Below are 20,705 nucleotides of genomic sequence, written 5' to 3'. Positions count from 1 at the left end.
CTGGACAGAGATCCTCTGCCTCCTACCTGACCTCCGTGCAGACGAGTTTCAGTCTGTGGCCCTCCATTCAAACTCAGTTCCTGGCACTGAGTGTAGTGCCCTCATTTGCAAACACCGGGTCTTCTTAAAGTGACCAAAGTGGGATTCCCTCTGTGAGCCGCAACATCCTATTATGATCAGACTTGATAAGCTGCCCCTCTGGCTTTACCTGAGCTGTTGGTTAAAATTATTAACTTGCCAAGGCAAATGCCCTGCATCTTGAACTAAGTCCAACATCTACCTAAGTACATATACTTGACAGAGATCAGTACAGAGAAATATTTGCAGGGGAGCCAGCCAATTTAATAATCAATGACAGTTTTTAAATTTTGCTAAACTGCTAGGTTTATTTTGGACATTAAAAAGGTGCTGAGAAGTTGTGAATTATTTTGGTTGCTTTCAATCTTCAGTGTCTTCTATATGCTTCTGTAAAAAGTTACTGAGAAATATGCAAATATAGATAGTCAGCATAAGATTTTGATCCCTGTGGCCAAAATACAAAATACTGTTGAAAACACCCTAGCTGATGAGAGCAGTTAGCCTTTCCTAACATCCCTGGAGCCTTTGCAGAAAGTTTCCATTATTTATGGAACTGGCATTAGATCCATGTTTAGGAGTATATACTGGCATCTTGGGGAAAATTAAGTCTTGCCATTTGAACAAGTGCACAGAATTGTTTACATGCAGCTTCTTGGGAGGGTGTTTTGTTCAGCTCTGTTTTGTTTTGTCTTGTTTTATTAATATGAGGGGACAAGACCTCCAGAACTAGATTCCCTGATGGTTCTGGCTTGACTTCAAGAAGCCACTGGAATATTCCATATTGCTCAGAGCTCCTGTTACTCTGGGCTTTGTTCAGACTGGTTTGGTTTGCTTGGCTTGGCTGGTATTATTTCTCCTTTTGTGTTCTTCCACTGTTATGAACAACCCTCAGTAATCTTGATGAGGAAGTGGATCTGAATTTACAATGGCCTTGTTCCTACCTCATACATGTGACGCTTTCCGAAACTTTGACAATTGTTAGTGACAGTGAGACCTTCATTAAGTCTGAGACAGGCGGTGTGAAGTCAACATATTGTGTGCTTAGGTGCAGTCATTTCCAGCTCTTGCGACCCCATAGACTGTGTAGCCTGCCAGGCTTCTCTGTCAATGGAATTCTCCAGGCAAAAATACTGGAGTCAGTTGCCATTTCCTTCTCCACATAATATATTAGTTGTGTATTAATTTTATTGTGAATAAATTATGTAAATATGCCAGATACAACTAAAACCATATGATATTTGACTATTAGGAAGGGGTGGGGAACTATTATTTATTGTCACATGTGGTGGTGTTTAAAATTTCTTACTTTTGTCTGAAGATCACCATGTATCTAATGTTTTGGGCCAAGACTAAAGATTGGGTATCAGAGTCTTCTGGGTTCTTACCCTAGTTACTGCTACACTCAACACTCAGGCTGAATATACTGGTGTAAATCCCATTAGAGCAAAGACTTTCTTCTAGGATATTATTTTAGAGTAAAAGAATGCAGTATCAACAATGTGTGTCTGAGCGAGGGGTGACAGTTTTTTTCAGCTACACTAGGAAAACAGTCTGTGTGCATGTAGAACGCATAGCTATGATCATCTCAGCAGAAAGTTTTATATTAGGGCTTCAAGTCTAACTGGGAATTAAACGTGACTCATTTTAATTAAAATGCATGTTAATAACTGAATCATTGAGTTTACATTATTATATAGGATTATTAACACTCAACCTAACTGAGCATTTAAATTCCTTTTTCTGGCTTAGGTTGGGGCATTGAGCAGAATCACTGGCAAGCCATTGGCCTCCTACACAGAGACCCTTTGCCTGAAAACAGTGGAAATGTTGCCCTGGAAATGTGGCTGAAGTTTCATGAAAATGAAACACGAAGCCTGCCAGGCCCATCTGTGCCAGCCTTATAAAACAAGAGCACCAATTTTATCATCGTCGTCCTTTGTTCTCCGCGGCTGCTTTATGAACGCCAGAGTCAGGGGCCTCCATTGATCCGCTGCTTTTTTTGCTGCACACTGTTTGTTCTCTGCTATAATACTTGTCACCCCGCACCCTCTTCTTTTTCAAAAATGGAAGCTTGAATGTTGAAAATCTTGAGCCATTTTATAAGGTTTTGTGCTAACAGACCACAGGGCTTTGTTGCTGGATTGCAGATCAAATATGAGTTGGGGTGGGGTTGGATGAACATTTCTTCCTTTAAAGCAGAAGGAAGAAACCCACTGCTTTGTAAGTCTCAGAAGCCATCAATGTGTTATTTTATTACATTGATGTCCATTTTTCATTATCTTCATGAATGGGTATTTCCCATCTTAATGCACAGTACTTGTACATGATAAGCCAGCCAGTTTTAACATGACTTCTTTTTAATATTTCTGAATTTCCATTCAAACAATCAGAATTCTGATTTGAAATCACACTGGGCCAAATATGATAACTGTAAATCCATCTGAGCTGTAATGCTACCATCAGCTCATCAATTTCCACATCTAAATAACTCAGTCAACTATTGTCTTATGGAGGTGGAGGTGCGTCAGATACTTAAGAGAATGTTTATGATTCATAGCTTGACGGGAAAGGACTGACTGTACTACGTCATTTTTTTAAAGGCAGCGATACGAGACCAATGATGTGATGCCATTCTCTGTAGACTGGACGGTGGTGGAGGCCAGGTTACTCAGCTGGCCCCAAGAGTACCAGCTTATCCTGGAATCACAGGATTCTCCGGCATGGAGAAGCTTGAGAACATCTGACTTAGTGGGTTTTGAACCAGGTGCCGAGAGCCCTGGGCCTTCCCAGAAAGGTGGATGGAAGCAGAGCCCCTGCGGAGATCTCTGCCCACTCAGCTCGCACTGCCTCAGTCCCCTCCGCCTCGTATCTGGGCGTTCCCAGGGAGCGTTGCATCCTTCTGATACGTCTGTTGCATCCACTCATCATCCAGTGGTTAGAAGGTCGAACCAGTGCACAGCACCCTGATGTCAGCACAGCGGAAGCCTCCCCACTCTCCTGCCCCCACCAGCCAGGACTCAACATCCGCCTTGGCCCAGCCCCTGGGCGGCCCTGCAGAGAGCCCGGGCACGGTTGGCCTCTCTTGCTCGGTGTTTTCATGGTGCTGAAGTTAAACCTAATTAGACGGTTTCTCTCTTTAGGTCCACATGTTCTTCCACATGTGAAGGTTTAAGCCAAAAAGTCTCTTATCAGGGTTTGCTGTTTTTCCTCCCAAATGCCCCTTGCCCTCTGACCTTCAGTATATCCAAGGTAAGTTTGGGCCAGATAAGTTGTGTTCATGACCGTTTCTTTGTAGATTGAAAAGGAGTGAAGCCTTCTTCACTATATCCAAAATTCAAGCAAATTTTGAGCATATCAGAATATTTAGGATTCTGATTCTTCATGCGTGAAAGTGAAAGTCACTCAGTTGTGTCCGACTCTTTGTGACCCCATGGACTATACAGTCCATGGCATTCTCCAGGCCAGAATACTGGAGTGGGTAGCCATTCCCTTCTCCAGGGGATCTTCCCAACCCAGGGATCGAACCCAGGTCTCCCACATTGCAGGTGGATTCTTTACCAGTGGAGCCACAAGGGAAGCCCAAGAACACTGGAATGGGTAGCCTATCCTTTCTCTAGCGGATCTTCCCAACCTAGGAATTTAACTGGGTCTCCTTCATTGCAGGCAGATTCTTTACCAACTGAGCTATCAGGGAAGCCCCTTTTCATCATCCCGCGTTTTGAATTTATTTATTTATTTATCTACATGTATAAATAAATTCAAACAGCGGGATGATACAACCAAGAATTGAATGATAAAAGAGTGTTTCTAAGAGAGAACCCAAGCTGTGAGGTGAGCTGGCTAAGTTATAATTTGGGGGGTTGCTTGTATGTTGTGTAGGGAAAGCTGGTGTACATGGATGATGCATGGTTATTAATTCACAAACAGGACAGGGTCAGATATAAGAGCAGAGGAAGCCAATAGTGTTTTTTCCGGACAGTGGAGTCACTAGGAAGAGGGAGGCCCAGACGGCAGAAGTTACTCAAAGCCCCTGGAGGAAAGGAAGGTGAGGCTAGACTGTCCAGCACCCGGGCCTAGCACAGGAGGTTGCAGGGCGGCTCCTGAGGGGTGGAGGTGCCCTGGCTCCGGGCTGGCACCAGTTGGCACAGCTTCTGAGGTGCCTTTAATGGAACCTTTCCTAGGAGGTGTTTTTTTCCTTCATTTTATGTCTGTGATTTATCCACCTGACTTCCTGAATTTCTGTTAAGAATTCCAGATACTCAGTAATACTTTTCAGAGCTTAGTGACTACTAACGGGTGCCTTGGCGCTCTATAGATGGAGAAAGACCGCAGCTGCTAGACTGGTAGGATAACACACAAGCGCAGTAATCAAATGGACGTACACAAACGCCGAGATGCATGGTGTCATTCTCCCGGTTCTGCCCTTTGGCAATTCAGCTCCGAGTTTCTTCCAGCCAGCAAATGAGGAATTAATTCAGTACTGTCATTCTGATTGTCTTGCGACTCCGAGAAAGAGTGGGACATTTCTGCTCAGGAAAATACTTGACGGCATTTAATAATAAATAGGGGTGAAGGAAAACATATGAATTTTCATATCCCTGTGCATGTCCTTCCAAGATTTGAATACCTCCCTTTTCTCCTTCCTATTGGTGAAGCCACTAATTGTGTCGTGTTCTGATTAATGCCACATGTGAGGATTCATAGCTCAGTGCTCGTGTGCTCCAAGGAAGATGGCCAGGGTCGTGCCCTCGTGTTAGTCGTGGAACTAGAACGACACGTGTTGGGGTTTGTCTGCAGGGGGCGAGGTCTGCGCCCCGCCCTGTGCTCAGCTGGTGGCCAGCCCACGACTCTCAGTTTGGGGGTCCGTTTCACGGTGTTCCTGGCGACCCGTTCCTGTTGGAGAGCTGCTTCTGGTCTCGGTGATGTTCCTGACATCCCACGTGGTTGCTCACCTCCTTCTTACCTGTTTTCTGAGACCCAGGGTCTTGACCACCTAGTCATCTCCTCTGACTCTGCCTTTCCTGCGCTTACCAGGGTCCCCTTGGTCTCTCTGCCTAACTGCGATCTCCTTTCAGCCTAACACACTGCCTGGGGGAGGTCACCACTCCTTATCATGGGCCCCACCTCCATGCTGGTAGCATTCAAGCAGGCAGTTTCCAGCCAAGCCCAACCCTTCTGTTGGCCCAAAGCACAATGCCGGAAAGAATCCACGTGCTACTTCCTGGTTCTCCCACAGCAATCCAGTTCTCAGCTTGACTTCTAAATTGAGAGCTGCTCTCATGAGCTGATGCAGGAATCCTTGACATTTTCTGCCGTTAAAAAAATCAACGGGGATATTTTCATACATTTTTATAATTACATTTAAAATGTTTGCTTTGTTTTGAAATGACAAGATAACAGAGCCTGCTATTTGCAAGCACTTATTTGCAAATAACATATTTCGCTTGTGCACAGTCATTATTCTTGAAGAATTAAATTGATATGTTTTCTTTCCCTTTGGGATATGATATTGCATGTATATGGGTGTAATAGTTCCCCTTTTTAATTGGCTTTTAAAGTACCAGAGATATTTTTATGTGCTATATAAGAATCTGGATCCAGATTCCAGATCATTCTGAAGGTCCACTTGAGGTGGATTTGCAGACTCCCCAACACAGCACCTTCTCCTTGACTTATATTTCAGTGATCAAGTCTCACACGCTGCTGGCACTCAGAGCTCCTGAGGTTTCAGCTGCTGGTGTTTCAGTGTTGTAATTTGTAAGTTTATTTTCATTCATTCCATTCATTTAAAAGCAAGGGTTCAGGCCTCCAAGTTTGGACTTTGATGCTTTCCAATGAGTATTTAGCCTTGATTATCCCAGGCTTGTGGTTACCCTGCAATTTTAACAGAGGAGTTTAACTTGGGTGTTTAGGAAGATGTTCAAAATAAAGATGGTAGGATTCACTGGTTCAGGAGAAGATAGGTTGTCATTTTCCACATTGACCAGCAGTTTCCCCACCCCTGACCCCACCTCTGTCCTGTCCTCACTGCAGAGAAGGCTGAGTGCTGGGCCGGCCTTGGAACAGGACAGTACCCGTCGCCCCCCAAAATCAGTCTGGTGGACCCCGGAAAGGGCTGGTCTACGGCCCCTGCTCACTCGTACGTTCACAGCCTCAAGTCAGAGCCTGCTCTGCCTGTGCCTGAGCTGGGTGGTCGCGTCCTCACTGCGAACCTTCCCCGGTGCCGGCCGCCCACAGCCAGGCACTGTGTCCCCCTGTTCTTGGTCCCCAGACTCAGGGTGTCTGCGGTCCTCAGACCCATTCCTGGGAGCAGGTGGGCTCCACCCGGTGCCCACTCAGTGGATGCTCGGGGCCCTCACACACAGGAAAGGTAGCAGCCGTGTACCCAGAACGGATGATTCATTGACTACGTGGAGAAGAAACTCACGTTGTTTTAAGTCTACACCAGCAGCTGCCGCTGCTCGGCTGTGAGCAGATGTTAGGCCTCCAAAAGCCTGGCTGATAATTAAAATACTAACAGTGCGCTTTGCCCAGCTGCAGGTTCTGCCTACTGTAAACTCAATTTTAATGGTGCCTCTGTGCTGTGACTGAGGAGTGGTTTGCTCTTTACCTTCATACACAAGTGTCTGCAGTGGAGACAGTCGTCTGCTTCCTCTCATCTCCTCAGGAAAGACAGGAAGATGCTTTGAAACACAGGCAGTTGGAACATGCCTACAAAAATGAACGTGATCTTTTCATTGGGTTTGCCAGAAACACACAGGAGGCTAGTTTTATCTGCCGTTGGCCTGTGAACTCAACTGTGTTAGGGGAGGTCCACCAATTGGGCTTCTTATTTGCGTGATTTTACCTTTTAAGTGTGTGTAACAGTTACAGCTTCTGAAAAGGAGGCCTTGTCTCCTAGAGTGCATTATCTCTTCAGGGAGTTTTACGAGACAGGCAGAGGACGTTCAGGAAAAGGGCGTTGGGCTTCCTAATTTTCTGAGGCCGTAACTGCAGAAAGAATGTCAGCGCTCATCTGAGTTGATGTCTTTAAGTCAAACGGAAGTGGCCTTGCAGTAAGCAGACAGGGCTGCTGTTCCTCTGGAGTCTTCTAAGGCCTTGAGAAATGCTGTCGGCCTAAAATCCTCTGGCTTATTCAAGGCCCCAGGCTCCCAAGTGCAAGGGTGTGGCATGTGGCTTACCTTTAGTCAGCGGACCAAGAACACACACGGATGAGGTCAGAGGCTTGGGGTGGAGGTCTGGATGCCAGGGCTCCCAGGGAATCACACGCATATCCCAGGTGGGCTCCCTGCAGCAGCCAGGCCCAACCCGACCCCCAGAACGCGTGTGGGATGCCAAGGGCACGACCCTGGGCAGCCCCCTCCCTCCCAGCTTCTTCAAGACGTTTGAGCGCTTTCTGCTAGGAAACCCAGTGGGCGTTAGGAATGCTCCTGGCGGGTAAAGGCTGAGATCAGAGCACTTCACCATCTGACTTTAGTCCCATTTCATCCCCCTTGTGAATCATGACACGCTTCTGCCCCATGGGCCAGATCTCCAAAGTTCTGGGGTCCCGTCCTGAGGGATCTGCACCCCTGCTGCCTCGGCAGCAGGGAAACAGTTACCACGCCTGTCCACCTCTCCAGCCCCAAAGCGTCAGGATGACCTTAAAGGACCCGTCTTCCTGAGAGAGGTTTGCCTGCATGACCCCCATTAGATCTCCATGCAGCAAGTGATCGTCTGATGCAGTACGGCATCTCTTAGGGTCTGTGACTTTGAAGGTAAAATACTGTCTTTATCCTTTGTTACTCCTCAGTGCCCATGGAAATACTGAGGCCCATGGAGACACAAAGTTAGAAACCCATCCGATCCTGTGTTACCAACTGGAGATAAAATTTACTCATGGTTTTTCCTGAGCATCTTAGAATATCTTTCAGGGGTCTTACATGATTGTCTTTGACCACTGCTAGTCCTGAGTGTAGTACTAGTGATAACTGGGGGGGAAAGGACTAAGGCTTTTGTTTCTTAAATCTGGGCCCTGCCTGATTGTACATACTCCCTTCAGTTAAACAGGTAGCTTATAAAATTGTGTTTGAACTTAGGTCAAAGAGTCTCTCAGAAAAGATGTGGACTACAGTTAATTTTTTACAGAATAATAACTTTCCTCATCTCTTCTTATAAAACGATGGCCTTCATGAAATTGAGGACAGAGCAGTGACCTTTACTGTAACTCTGTGACATAGACCTTTGTTTTTATTTGTGGCATAAAGCAGGGACTTACCAGGGTGCCTCTTACTTATCGAGTTGTGGTGTGTTTAACACATTCTTAGGCCAGGGCAAACTGGTTTCAGAAGGACTAGCACAAGCCTGAGCTTTGAAATACATCCCACCAGGATGGCTGTCACACTAACAAGCATGCCAACATCTGAAGATAATTTCAATTTTGTGTCTCCAGTAACCTCAGTATTTCTAATTGTATGTGAATGTTATTAACATTGACCAAAATGCATTTCTCATCCTTGAAAATATGAGACGTAAGGTACCGACCGCCTTTGGTTCTCTCTCCGAAAAAGACGGTGAAATCGTCATATTGTCATTTTGGGGCACAGCCCGCTGGGATCATGGCCACACTGTTCCTGCGGGACTGGGTCAGGGTTTCCTGCAGGGAGGCGAGCCTGTGGAGCACGGCTCCCTGACTGGCCTCAGACTTCTTCAAGCCGGGCTGCAGGGGGCGCCGCTGGGGCCTTCCTGCAGGCTCACCGCCGTATCAGCAACTATTATTGTCCAGAAAATGACTCCATTACAGAGCAGTTACTGATATCGATGTGATTGGCTATACGATTGGCGAATGCCATTATACGAATAATTTATTCCCTGCTTTGAGATTTCTAGAAGGTTATATTTCATTGAGTTTTAATTTGTCATTTTTCCAGCTTTCACTTGAGAAACTTACAAGCTTTTGTGACATTAAAATATGGCTCTAATTTATTAGCATAATCTGTTAATATTGTTTCATTTTAATAGACATTAAGTATGATTTCTTAACATTCTTGTTAAAATCACATCTTAAAACTGAAGTTGAGGAAAACCGTACGTGGCTTAAGAATCACAGTGTCATATGTGCCTCAGATTTAGGCATTACGTTCTTAATCGCATCATATTCGAGGTGCTTTGATTGTGACAGTGAGGCAACCTAGCATTTTCAAGCTTAGTGCCCTCCCAAAATATAAAATGGTAAAACACACACAGTGTCTGAGACATAACCTAGCAGTGTATAAACATGTAATGCTGTTGCAGGAGCAGCTTAGAAATTTAAAATAAATGCTGGCTGGTGGCGGCACAGTGACTCACGTCGGATATTAGCACAGGCTTCCCTGATGCAGCCGACATTTCAGCCGCACAAGTCTTTTTAATGCCATCTTTATCTGCTACACGATGCATGAAATCTACTTTCGGTTTTAGAACTGCTGGTGACCTCTGACCCCTTTAGTGGAGACACAATGTGACCTTTCTATTGTCATCAGCTTTCATTCTCCTGAAAATTCCATGAATTTTTATTACAAGTTTTTTTTTAAGCCAAGCTGAGTCTTCAACAAATTACTTGACGCAGATGAGATGAAGTTGTTGAAGTGGGTGAGACAAGTTTTACAGCCCGCGCGTGAGCCGTGAGGAGCCCAGCCTCTGTCCTGCGATGTCATACGCCAGTAACTGCTGAGCCTACTATTGGATAAATACATCATTTTATGGAACATTGATTGTTCTATAAACCCAATGGAGTATTATGCTCTATGATCAAACCATTTAGATTGTGTGTCGAGCACAGAAAATGCCATATTCAGGATGGTACTAAAAGTGCCATTTGTGTATTTTATGGGCGTCATTACAGGGGAACTTCTCTCTGTAGGCCCTGTTTACGGCAAAATTTTTTAGTCTGTAATGACATTTTTCATTCACAACGTATGCCTTCAAGAGAGGGGGCCTTGTTTTATTTGTTTCATTCGAGTTTACTGCACAAATTCTGTACATTTTAATTAAATGTAAGCTTAACAAAAGCATAAGGTATTTATTCTATGAGAAAAAATGATGACAGTAATGGAAGACTAACACGCACGCAGAAAGGAAGCAGCCAGGTACTAAACCCTAGCTGCAGCTTCGGCCGACGGCAGAGCAGAGACGCATGCACGGTTGTGGGGAGCGGGGGGGAGTCTCCAGGTGACCCCCCCCCCACCCCGCTCCTTCTCTTGGTCCCAGCGCCGGAGAGGTTCTCTTCCAAGGGGACAAGGCAGGAGGCAGTGCACTCCACAGTGATCTTCTGCAGAAGGGGGCTCTAGTATTGAAGAGCATTTCCCTGAAAACAAAGCCTCAGCGCCCCCCCCACACACACACCCCAAAAAAATTCTTTTTATTACAACTGAGTTGTAAAGTTTCAATGTGTTTGACTATGAGAAGGCAGTAAAGTAGTTCTGTCCTTATGAAAGGAGACAGGCAGTGAGTTGGGAATCTCATAAACGGGCCCATCTCACCTGCATTTGCATCTTCTACACAAATCTTCTTACTGTCCTATTGGAAACAGATCCAGAAAGGGCTGGTTTAGACCCTGTTCATTAGCTACTATCAGCATATTGAAACTGGACACTGTCTTTGATAAATGCCAAGTGAAATACAAATATTATGTGGCGTATCCCTGCTTTGTTAAAGATGTGTGTGCAGTTTTGAAGCAGTAACAGTGACTAAGCAGTTGTGGATAAAATTGGCACAAACTTGCTGTGTTCCAGATACTGTGTCCATTGACCATTTGCATTGGTGAGCTTTACAGTTCATATTTACTTGAAAGACCTCAAAAATTGAAGTTGATGTGCCCAGTAAATTCTTGGTCATAGCTGGGTTAGAATGTAAAGTTACAGTAGAGACTCACATTAGTTTAAATGACTCTTGAACGTCTACACATCTCAACATTAATTCATTATGGACGAAATGGAAGAGTTTTCAGTGGGTGAATCTTTTCCAATCTGATTGAGGCTGTTACATTTTATAGGCGCTATTTTTCAAAGCAGTACTGACAGCACTCGAAGTTATTAAATTGCTGAATCAAAGCTGGACCTGCGGCCGCATTTATGAACTGTGATGGAGTCGCCGGCTTGCGCGGAGTCGAGGTGAAGGTGCTGGCGTTGATGAGCTTCGTCACACCCATGGTGACAGCAGTATTTACCCACGTAGTTTACTTTAATGGTCTGGAAGTGGCTTAACCCACCTCCGGATTCAAATAAATTCAGTAAGCAGTTCTGAATAGCATCATTATCAGTGCTGCCGAGGATTCAGCCGATAATTCTGTAACTTCAGCCCCGCTGCAGACTAAAGAAGGAGTCTCCTGGACTCAGCATGTAGCACCTCCCTCCTGGACTCAGCATGTAGCATCCCCCTCCTGGACTCAGCATGTAGCATCTCCCTCAGGGAGCGTCGAGGACGGGGTGCTCGTGTCTTCCAGCTACAGCAGCGCCTCCTTGGTTAATGTCAGGGCAGTTGTGTTATTCAGTCACCGAGTTGTGTCCGACTCTTTGTGACCCCATGGACTGTAGCCCACCAGGCTCCTCTGTCCGTGGGATTTCCCAGGCAAGAATACTGGAGTGGGTAGCCATTCCTTTCCCCAAGGCATCTTCTCAACCCAGCGTTGAGCCCGGGTCTCCGGCACTGCAGGCAGGTTCTTTACCACTGAGCCCCCAGGGCAGTAGGTCCGCTTCTCAATCAGTTAGGGATGGGGGACGGTGACTGGAAGGCTGCTTGCTTTATGTTTTGTATCCATATGTCTCCCCTCCCCCCCCCCCCAATTATCAACAAAATGACATTGGAATTAAAGAATGGGCAGGAGCCAACTGGGTCAGGTGCCGAGTGTGATGAAGACATGTGGAATGTTCCATTCTAAGTAGAAAAGTACAGGGGAGGAGAGGGGTTAAAGGGCAGCACAGAGAAGATCCAGGGTCCTCAGTTCAGTCCAGTCACTCAGTCATGTGACTGCAGCTCACCAGCCACCCTGTTCATCACCAACTCCTGGAGTCTACTCAAACTCATGTCCATGGAGTCTGTGATGTCATCCAGCCTTCTCATCCTCTGTCATCTCCTTCTCCTCCTGCCTTCAATCTTACCCAGCATTGGGGTCTTTTCCAATGAGTCAGTTCTTCACATCAGGTGGCCAAAATATTGGAGCTTCAGCATCAGTCCTTCCGATGAATAGGACTGATTTCCTTTATGATTGACTGGTTGGATCTCCTTGCAGTTCAAGGGACTCTCGAGAGTCTTCTCCAACACCACAGTTCAAAAGCATCAATTCTTCAACACTCAGCTTTCTTTATGGTCCAACTTTCACATCCATACATGACTACTGGAAAAACCATAGCTTTGACTTGATGGACCTTTGCCAGCAAAGTAATGACTTTACTTTTTAATATGCAGTCTAGGTTGGTCATAGCTGTTCTTCCAAGGAATAAGCATCTTTTAATTTCATGGTTGCAGTCACCATCTGCTGTGATTTTGGAGCCCAAGAAAAAAAAGTCTGTCACTGTTTCCATTGTTAACCCATCTATTCGCCATAAAGTGATGGGACTGGATGCCATGGTCTTTGTTTTTTGAGTGTTGAGTTTTAAGCCAGTTTTTCACTCTCCTCTTTCATCAACAGGTTCTTTAGTTCTTCACTTTCTGCTATAAGGGTGGTATCATCTGCATATCTGACGTTATTGATTTCTCCCAGCAATCTTGATTCCAGCTTGTGCTTCATCCAGCCCAGCATTTCGCATGATGTACTCTGCATATAAGTTAAATAAGCAGGGGGGTCCTAGCTGGGAGAAAACTGGGCAGAGATGGCGACCCCCACCAGCTGAGACTCAGGCCTGCATGGAGGCACAGGACCTGTGGAGCTCCCCACCTATCGGGCAGGCCTTCTGCTCCTGCACTGAGCCCAGTTCTGCCCTCTTTGAGGAGCGAGTTTAGGAGGATTGACGTTCAGAACATGCCCACGTGATGAGGTTAAAGCACAGGGCACAGGAGCCCTCTCTGATCCTAACCCCGGCCATGGGAAGGCTCCCTCTGGCTTCAGGAGTTAGGGGGCTGCAGTGGCCTGACTTCTTGAAAATCCTGACCAGTGATCCTTCCCATCAGCACACTGAATGCTGAGAGTTTGCGTTTTTAAAACTTTACACGTGGTTCCCAGTCTGGGGCCATGGCCCATACACAGTCTGCATATGAGCCCAGGTGTCCTCGTGGTGAACATAATCAAACATCTTCTGTGAATCCGGCCTGACTTGCTGTCCCTGCTGAAAGACAGGCCTTGCCCGGGTCTTTGCTTAAAGTGGACTCTGTACTGAAAGAAACGCTTTCTCACAGAATGGCACCAATGCAGTAAGCAAAATAGTTGTCCTATTTTTAAGGGATGTTAGCAACAATAATCAACAATTCTTAATCCTTTTTTCTCCTTTGGTAAGAATAAAGTGTGCTTCTTTAAAAAAGGACCTACATAAGGGAGAGTGAAGTGAAATATTTTAAATGTGGTTGCCATTGAGATAAGGAAATACTTGAGATGGTTCAGAGCTCATTCTCTCACTTAGGGGTCTTCCCAGGAGGCGCTAGTGGTAAAGAACCTGCCTGCTAGTTCAGGAGATGTGAGAGCCTTGGGTTCGACCCATGGGTTGGGAAGATCCCCTGGAGGAGGAAATAGCAGCCCACTCCGCATGCTTGCCTGGAGAATCCCATGGACAGAGGAGCCTGGGGGGCTGTGGAGTCACAGAGACTGAAGCAGCTTAGCACCACTCATTTAGGAGGGTGGGAGGTGGCAATAAGAAACTAGTAGAGAACTAGGGGCTTAAAGGAAAAAACAGGAGCTCAGTTTAAGTGACTGTAGGTTTTGCTCAGCTTTCCCTGTAGAGTTAACAAAGAAGCCTCGCCTCTGTCGCAGGTGGCCTGAGGGGACCGGTGTCCATGCGCCTGCCGATATCCTCCGCCTCGCTTCTGGGGCCAGAGCCCCCTTTCTGTAACAGGAGGGAAGCCTGAAAGGTGGGCTTGATGCTCTCAGCCCAGCGGCAGCTCAGGGCTGCCCTGCCTTCCCTGGGCAGGCGGCGGGCGTCCACCCTGCAGGGACAGGCGCCTTCCGCAGGGACGGCCAGGTGAACCAAGGCCGGTGCCTGCAGGCGCCCTCTCCCGGGCCCGCCCGCCCTGCGCTGTCGGGCTCGTGCCTGGTCCCTCGGGCTTATCTCCTTGTGACACGATCGCAGGGCGCTCACCTCGGGGAAGGCAGGGCCAGTGTTTACGGTAATAAACGCTGGGCCCCAGGCACAGCTCTCAAACAGATGCACTCACTTAACTTTCCTGATTAAAAGCGCGCAACAGGTGTCTTCTCCGCGCAGACTGTGGCCCACGTGCCTTAGTGCCTCCTGCAGAGGGGCCCCGACAGCCTGGTCCCGGCCCAGCCTGTGATCTCGGGAGCCGGCGTGGCCACCCCCAGACCCCAGGTCTGCTGCCCTGGGTGCTGTGTCTCCAGGCTCTTCCCGCTCAGACCGGGGGCGAGCTTGGATGTTCCTATCCCTTCGGGCAGGCTGTGCAGCTGTCTCTCTGCTCCTCTTGCTGAGTGTCCTTCCCCAGAGCCTGAGCGTGGTGGTCCTCTCCACGATTTGAAGGGCGGCTGCGTGCCAGGCGCTTGGCCAGACGTCACAGCGACACGGCGGGACCCGCTCTGGTCGCCCTGGGGGCTGTGCTCAGTTTCCGGCCTGCGTGGCGCCCCCGAGCGCCCGACGGCGGGGACCCTGCATCTGCGCTGGGTACCCGGCCGCCGTGGACCGCTGAGGCAGGCCGGCCACCCTGCTCCCAGGTGCAGCACCTGACACGCAGCGGGGGCTCACACGCTCGGGGCCTTAAACCCTCACAGCTGGTGTTTACCAAGAGCAAGTTTATAAATTCAGTATGCAAAGCTTTCATTCTTCTTGTCGAATAAACAGACACAATGAGCTAATGTTGGGACATGGAAAAAAGGTTCTCCTTTGAGTTAAATGGAAAATGCCCTTAACACCAGCTACTGGACATCTTATTAGAAATGAGCATGATGGAGGAGATTCCTCTTACCCTTTTCACAGGAATTGGAAAGAGACCATGGCTGCTGAGACTGTATCTGGACAGTCAGCCAGGGATGTGGGCGTCTCCGCCGGACAACACAGCCGTGGTCTGCGTTGCTGGGAGCTGGGAGCACCCATGGAGGCCCTGAGTACCCCCCAGGCCCCGCCCCCCAACGCAGGCAGCTGGGGGATCTGAGTCGTGGGTCATGGGGATGCCTCTGTTGAGGTTTTCCAGCTTCTTCAGAACTGTCTTACTTCTAATCCTAAAACTCACTTTTCTAGGCTCTAACTGGTCCCTGTCTCCCCCTAGGCATCGTGTCCAAGTCCTATGAATGCCGCCTGAAGGGCCAGGGAGCCACCTTCGTGGAGACGGACAGCCCGTTCACGGCGGCTGCACTGGCGGAGGAGTCTCCGGTCAAGGACAGGCCGCTGCGGAGCAGCAAGAGGCCAGCGGCGCCGCCGGAGCCGGTCCAGCAGGTCATCATCATCCAGGGCTACGAGGGCGAGTTCGCCCTGGATGCCTCCGTGGAGGAGACGGCCGCGGCCACGCTGCAGACGCTGGCCCTGGCCGGCCAGGTGGCCCGCGTGGTACATATCACCGAGGACGGCCAGGTCATCGCCGCCGGGCAGAGCGGGGCGCACGGGGCCGGCGGGGCTCCCGGCCCAGGCCTGCCGGAGCCGCTGGCCGACGGAGCCACGCAGGTGGTGGTCGTGGGCGGCTCAATGGAAGGGCACAGCGTGGACGAGCCCCTCAGCCCCGGCGGGGCCGTCATTCAGCAGGTGACCAAGCAGGAGATTCTAGACCTGGCCGAGGCTGGGGTCCCCCCGCCCGACGCGGCCTCGGCCTTGGACGCCCTGCTGTGCGCGGTCACCGAGCTGGGAGGGGCGGAGGGCCCAGCGGCGGCCGAGGAGAAGGGCAGGGCTGGGCCCAGGGACATGCTGGTGCAGCTGCCGGGGCAGGAGGCAGCCACGCCCGCGGCCCCGGAGATCCATGTGTTCCATGACGGGCCGGACGGTGCGGCCGCCGCGGAGCCGGTGGAGGTGCTGACCCAGCTGGTGAGGCCGGCCGCCGTGATTGCGTCACAGGAGCGCGCGCAGGTGGCCTTCAAGAAGGTGGTGCAGGGCATGCTGCAGTTCGCCGTGTGCGACTCGGCCGCAGCCGGCCAGCTGATGAAGGACGGTGTCACGCAGGTCATCGTCAACGAAGAGGGCACAGTGCACATGCTGGCCCGCGAGGGCTCCCAGATCATCATGCAGGAGGCCGAGGCACGCGGGTCGCACGTGGACTTGGCCGAGGCGGACGGCGAGATCTCGCAGATCATCGTCACCGAAGAGCTGGTGCAGGCCATGGTCCAGGAGTCCAGCGGCGGCTTCCCCGAGGGGGCCACACATTACATCGTGACCGAGCTGCCGCCCGGCGTGCAGGACGAGCCGGCCGTGTACTCGCACACCGTCATTGAGGCGGCCGGCTCCCAGGAGCTCCTGCAGGCTGGGGCCGTGGTCCCCGGTGGAGCCGAACAGCTGACGAGCATGGTCATCTACACCCAGGAGGGCTCCCCGGCAGCCGCGGTCATCCAGAGCCAAAGAGACAGCAGCGAAGTCCACGAAGCCTGAGGCCGGAGCCCAGCCGCCGGCACCGGGCTGAGAGACCAGCACGCGAGGCCATGTGCCCTGCACCTGCCAGCGAAGCGCGCGTCCGAGGGGCCGGGGATGGCCCTGCGCCGACCGCGTGCTCGGGGCACTGGGGACACGCACGTAGGAGCGTGCCCGGCAGCGGGGCGGGGCGCCCGAGGCAAGTCTGGTTACCGTTTGGTCCTTTGTTGATGCTCCTCCCCCTGTTCTACCCATTGTGCTGAGAAGTTAAGTTGTTTTCTGTTTTGTTCCCACAAATGTTTTCCCATTTCAGTTGTGAAAGGACCGTGCCCTAGCCATGGAAGAGTGGCTCCAGACACGGCTGCCCTCGCAGTCCAGCATGTCCCCATTGTAACAGTTTATTACATGTTTGGTTAAAAATTGCAGCTACGTTCGTTACCACGTGGAAGCAACCTGCTCCTGTTCATTTTCCTGGAAATGTTAGGATCACAGCGTCCCCAGACCAAAGGCAGCCTGTTCATTTTGTGTACCCCCTTCCTCTTCCAGACGTTGTACGTGTGGTCCTTGCCCAGGTTGCTTCAGCTTAAAAGATTCCTCCTTAAGCCTCTGGTTAAGAAAAGCCTTGACGTTTATTAAAATAAACCTTAGTTAAGAAAACCCAATGCTTCTAATTTTGACTGTTTCATACAATAAAGTCTATATGAAATGTGCATTCTGAAAAATACTGTTTGTATCAATATTTTGCTTTTATAACATGTTTCTGAATGTTGATATCATTTTCACAGGATTTATCAGTGATTTATGTCCGTGTGAAAGAGCTGACATCAAACATCAGTGATAGAGAGCCATGGCCTGGCCCCCGCAGGACTGTGTGTGCCTCGCTGTGGGGTCCCTTCCACTGGGGGTGCAAGTTCATAGCCAGGTGACCCGCTTCTTAATTGCTTGTCTTCCAAAATTGTAAAATCCTCCCCTCCCTCAAACGCAAAGGTTGTTTTTGTTCTGTTTCTTTTTTCTTTGAAATAAACGGATAGCACTAAAAGAGAAGGATGACATTTTCTTTCCAGCAGCCAACTGACGGGCAGCCACAGAACACGCAGAGTACTTGTCCCCGCCGGCCAATGTCCACTCCCCTCTCCGCCCTGCTGAGCGCGCTGGGCTCCGCTGGCCGTCTCTGCACCCCGGTGCCCTGTGCTCCACGTTGGGCCCATGACCCAGGCAGATTTTGGTGACAGTAACATAGTCTATCATGGCTAGCATCTTAAAATTGTCAAGAGCAGAAGGGAGAGAAGGAAGAGAAAATGGTGCTGTTGTGGTTTCAATCACAGTCCTGTTTACACGCCCCCTGAGAGGCCAGATTGGAAGCCAGCCTTGGCCAGGTGTCTCTTTGTCTCCCCTGACCTGGTCCTCAGAGCCCCAGGTCCTGCCCATCTGAAGGCATCTCCCTCCAAAAAAAAATTAAAAAAGGAAAATCTCAGGCTTGACACTGCAATTCATAATTAGCTGCGTATGACTTGCCCCCTATTCTTAAAAATGGCAGGGCAGTTCCGCTCCTCCTCAACACTGTCTTCAGCAAACAGTGACAGCAGCAACTTCTGTGTGTTTTGTCAAGAGGAAGATGACCTTTACAAAGTGATGCCCCTCGCCAAGCTTCTCATACAAGTTTTTTTTCTAAAAAAAAGTGGAGGTGGGGGATGATTTTCAGTGGGAAAATATCTTCTTGATCATTCCTCCCGTTAGCTGCAGCCCGCGGCCTTCGGCTTGGATGCTAATTCCTAACCGCGCTTAGTCCTGTATGGCTAACCTTTCTGCCGCAGTCCTGGGTGTTGACACTGACATGCTGCAGTTTACGGTTTGTGATTTATTTAGGATAAATATGTCTCAGGTGGCATTTAATCCTTCATAAAACCAGTGTAGCCTGCAGTGTCAAACCAGCAATCGTGTTGTATGCACAATGAAAAGAGCAGGCCTTTGCATAAAAAAAAAAAAAAAACCTGTCCAGAAGGTGTTTCAAGGCTCAGAAGGATTGCAGAGGATTCACTAGGCTCCTGTGTCCTGTAATTACCTGTAGAGCTGGGTTAATGTGGTCTCTCTCTTCTCTCTCATTACACAACTGCTGGAATGTGAGGGTGTTGAAGAAACACATACACAAGCGCAGGCCTCGGAATAACAAGGTGCGGCTGATTGCGGTGCGGGAACGTTCCCTGAAGCACGATCTTCCAAGAGGTGCACACGGGGAGCCTGAGCCTTCTTGGAGGTTGGGCTGGAGAAGACAATAGAACTCCAAAAAAGTGAAAAGCAGAGCAACAGAAATGTTTACTTGGAGACCGTGACCAGAAGGAACAGCTTCTTATCAAACCCCGGCCAGGACCTTTGGTGAGGAGACCAGGACTGCTCTGCCCAAGGCAGCATACAGAAGTGACTGAGGTTTCCTGCTTCCAGGACGGAGGGTGGGCAAGGGTTTGTGTTTTAAATGAGGTGTGTGGCTCAGCCCCGCATCCTTCGCGGCTGCCTCGGGCCTGGCGCAGAGGGACGGAGGATCCTCCAAAAGGAGCTCTCCCCACTCCTGCCGGCAGGGAACCCATGAGCAGACAGACCCACATCTCTTGAGAGATGCAGAGAGCATTCATTTGCTTCTTGGCTTTGAGAACCAAGTGACTGTAAGATTGTGTCAGTGGAGCTCTGAAAATTCCATTCATTTATCAGCTCAATCCAGACACGTGAGCCCAGAGCGCTATAAGACACCCGGGAGGAGCCTTGGTGAATCTTTGCTCAGCCACCTGGTCCTAAGAGGCCACTGTGCAGGCCGCCCAGAGGTCCAGGCCTGGCCCTGGTCACGGCCGATGACGGCTCAGCCCCAGCACCGCTCTGCGCCGTGGGCCTGGCCGCCTGGGGGATGCTCCCTAACAGCGAGGAGCATTTGCATCTCTCGGGCACAGCACAGCTTTTGTGATCCTGAACATAAAACAATGGCGTCAGGAAAGAATTGAAGAGCCAGCTTCAAATCCTAACCCAGAGTAGGTTCTGGGAGGAGAATGAGGAAAGGAGAAAGGCCCTTCGTGGAGTAAACCATAGAAAGAGTGGGGAGTCTTCCCTCCTCTTACTGTTGAATGTTAGCCCATCGTGGAAGAGAGCACCCCTCGCACTTAAGCAGCCTCCCCCTGCTCCATCTTCCTAAAGGATACAATCCCTTTTCTGCTTCTCTAGGGTGATATCATTTTACATGAAGGAAAAAGTTCGCTCAGATGGCAGTTATACGTTTCGGAAGCACCTTCTAATCAGGGATTGGTGATTCATTATTAGCTTCAGCGGGCGATCCATCTGACATGTAAGGGGAAAAAATTAGCAGCTGTCACTGCCTGATGAGTTAATTTCCTGATAAGCCTGACACTGAAAAGCCATTTGGAGACACGGCAGCGGCTGACGGGAAACCTGGCGCCGCTCATAACTGGAGATGAAGCAGGGCTGGGTGGGGGCGGCAGGGGCGTGCGGGAGCGGTCGGTGTGTGGCCCGACACAGGCGCCCCCTATGTGTCCCACGCCCTGGTCCGCTGCCCCGTGCGCCCAGGAGCCCGCAGCAGGGACCGGCGCCTGGCCTTCTCGAGAGGCAAGTGCGTCATGTTCTCCTGATGGTCCCCTTGGCCACTTCCATAATCAGAGCTCAGGCGTTCGATCATGGGATAACGGTTTGGGTTTGTCACCGCGAAAAGTTGCCCCATGAAATAACTATTGCGGAGACTCAGGAGGAGGGAGTGAAAGCAGAGGAAGTGGGCGGCCGGGGGCTCGCGGGCCCCTAAGGCAGAGCCAGGCCTCCCTCCAGCCCTGTCCCTGGAGGGCGCGCCCCCAGGGGCCCCACTGCCAGCCTACAGGTTGGGAGAAAGCCGGAACGTTTTCTAATACCTGATGTGTTAGTCGCTCAGTCGCGTCTGACTCTTTGCGACCCCGTGGACTGTAGCCCACCAGGCTCCTC

The 20,705-nt window shown here is 49.8% G+C and overlaps 1 protein-coding gene across 2 annotated transcripts in view; it reads left to right on the top strand.

Moving 5' to 3' along the window:
* ZNF407 (zinc finger protein 407) overlaps nucleotides 1–17,767 on the top strand; it is a 376,463-nt gene extending 358,696 nt beyond the window's left edge. For both annotated transcript variants that reach the window (XM_065932291.1, XM_065932292.1), the window contains exon 9: nucleotides 15,457–17,767. In XM_065932291.1, the coding sequence (XP_065788363.1) occupies nucleotides 15,457–16,760 (1,304 nt within the window). In that variant the 3' untranslated portion in view covers nucleotides 16,761–17,767. The remainder of the gene's footprint in view (nucleotides 1–15,456) is intronic.
* Nucleotides 17,768–20,705: the final 2,938 nt, after the last annotated feature.

Source organism: Muntiacus reevesi, chromosome 4 (assembly GCF_963930625.1).
Source record: "Muntiacus reevesi chromosome 4, mMunRee1.1, whole genome shotgun sequence".
Classification (NCBI taxonomy): Eukaryota; Metazoa; Chordata; class Mammalia; order Artiodactyla; family Cervidae; genus Muntiacus; species Muntiacus reevesi.
Note: the sequence above shows the minus strand (reverse complement) of the source record. Positions and strands in the feature narration are given on the sequence as shown.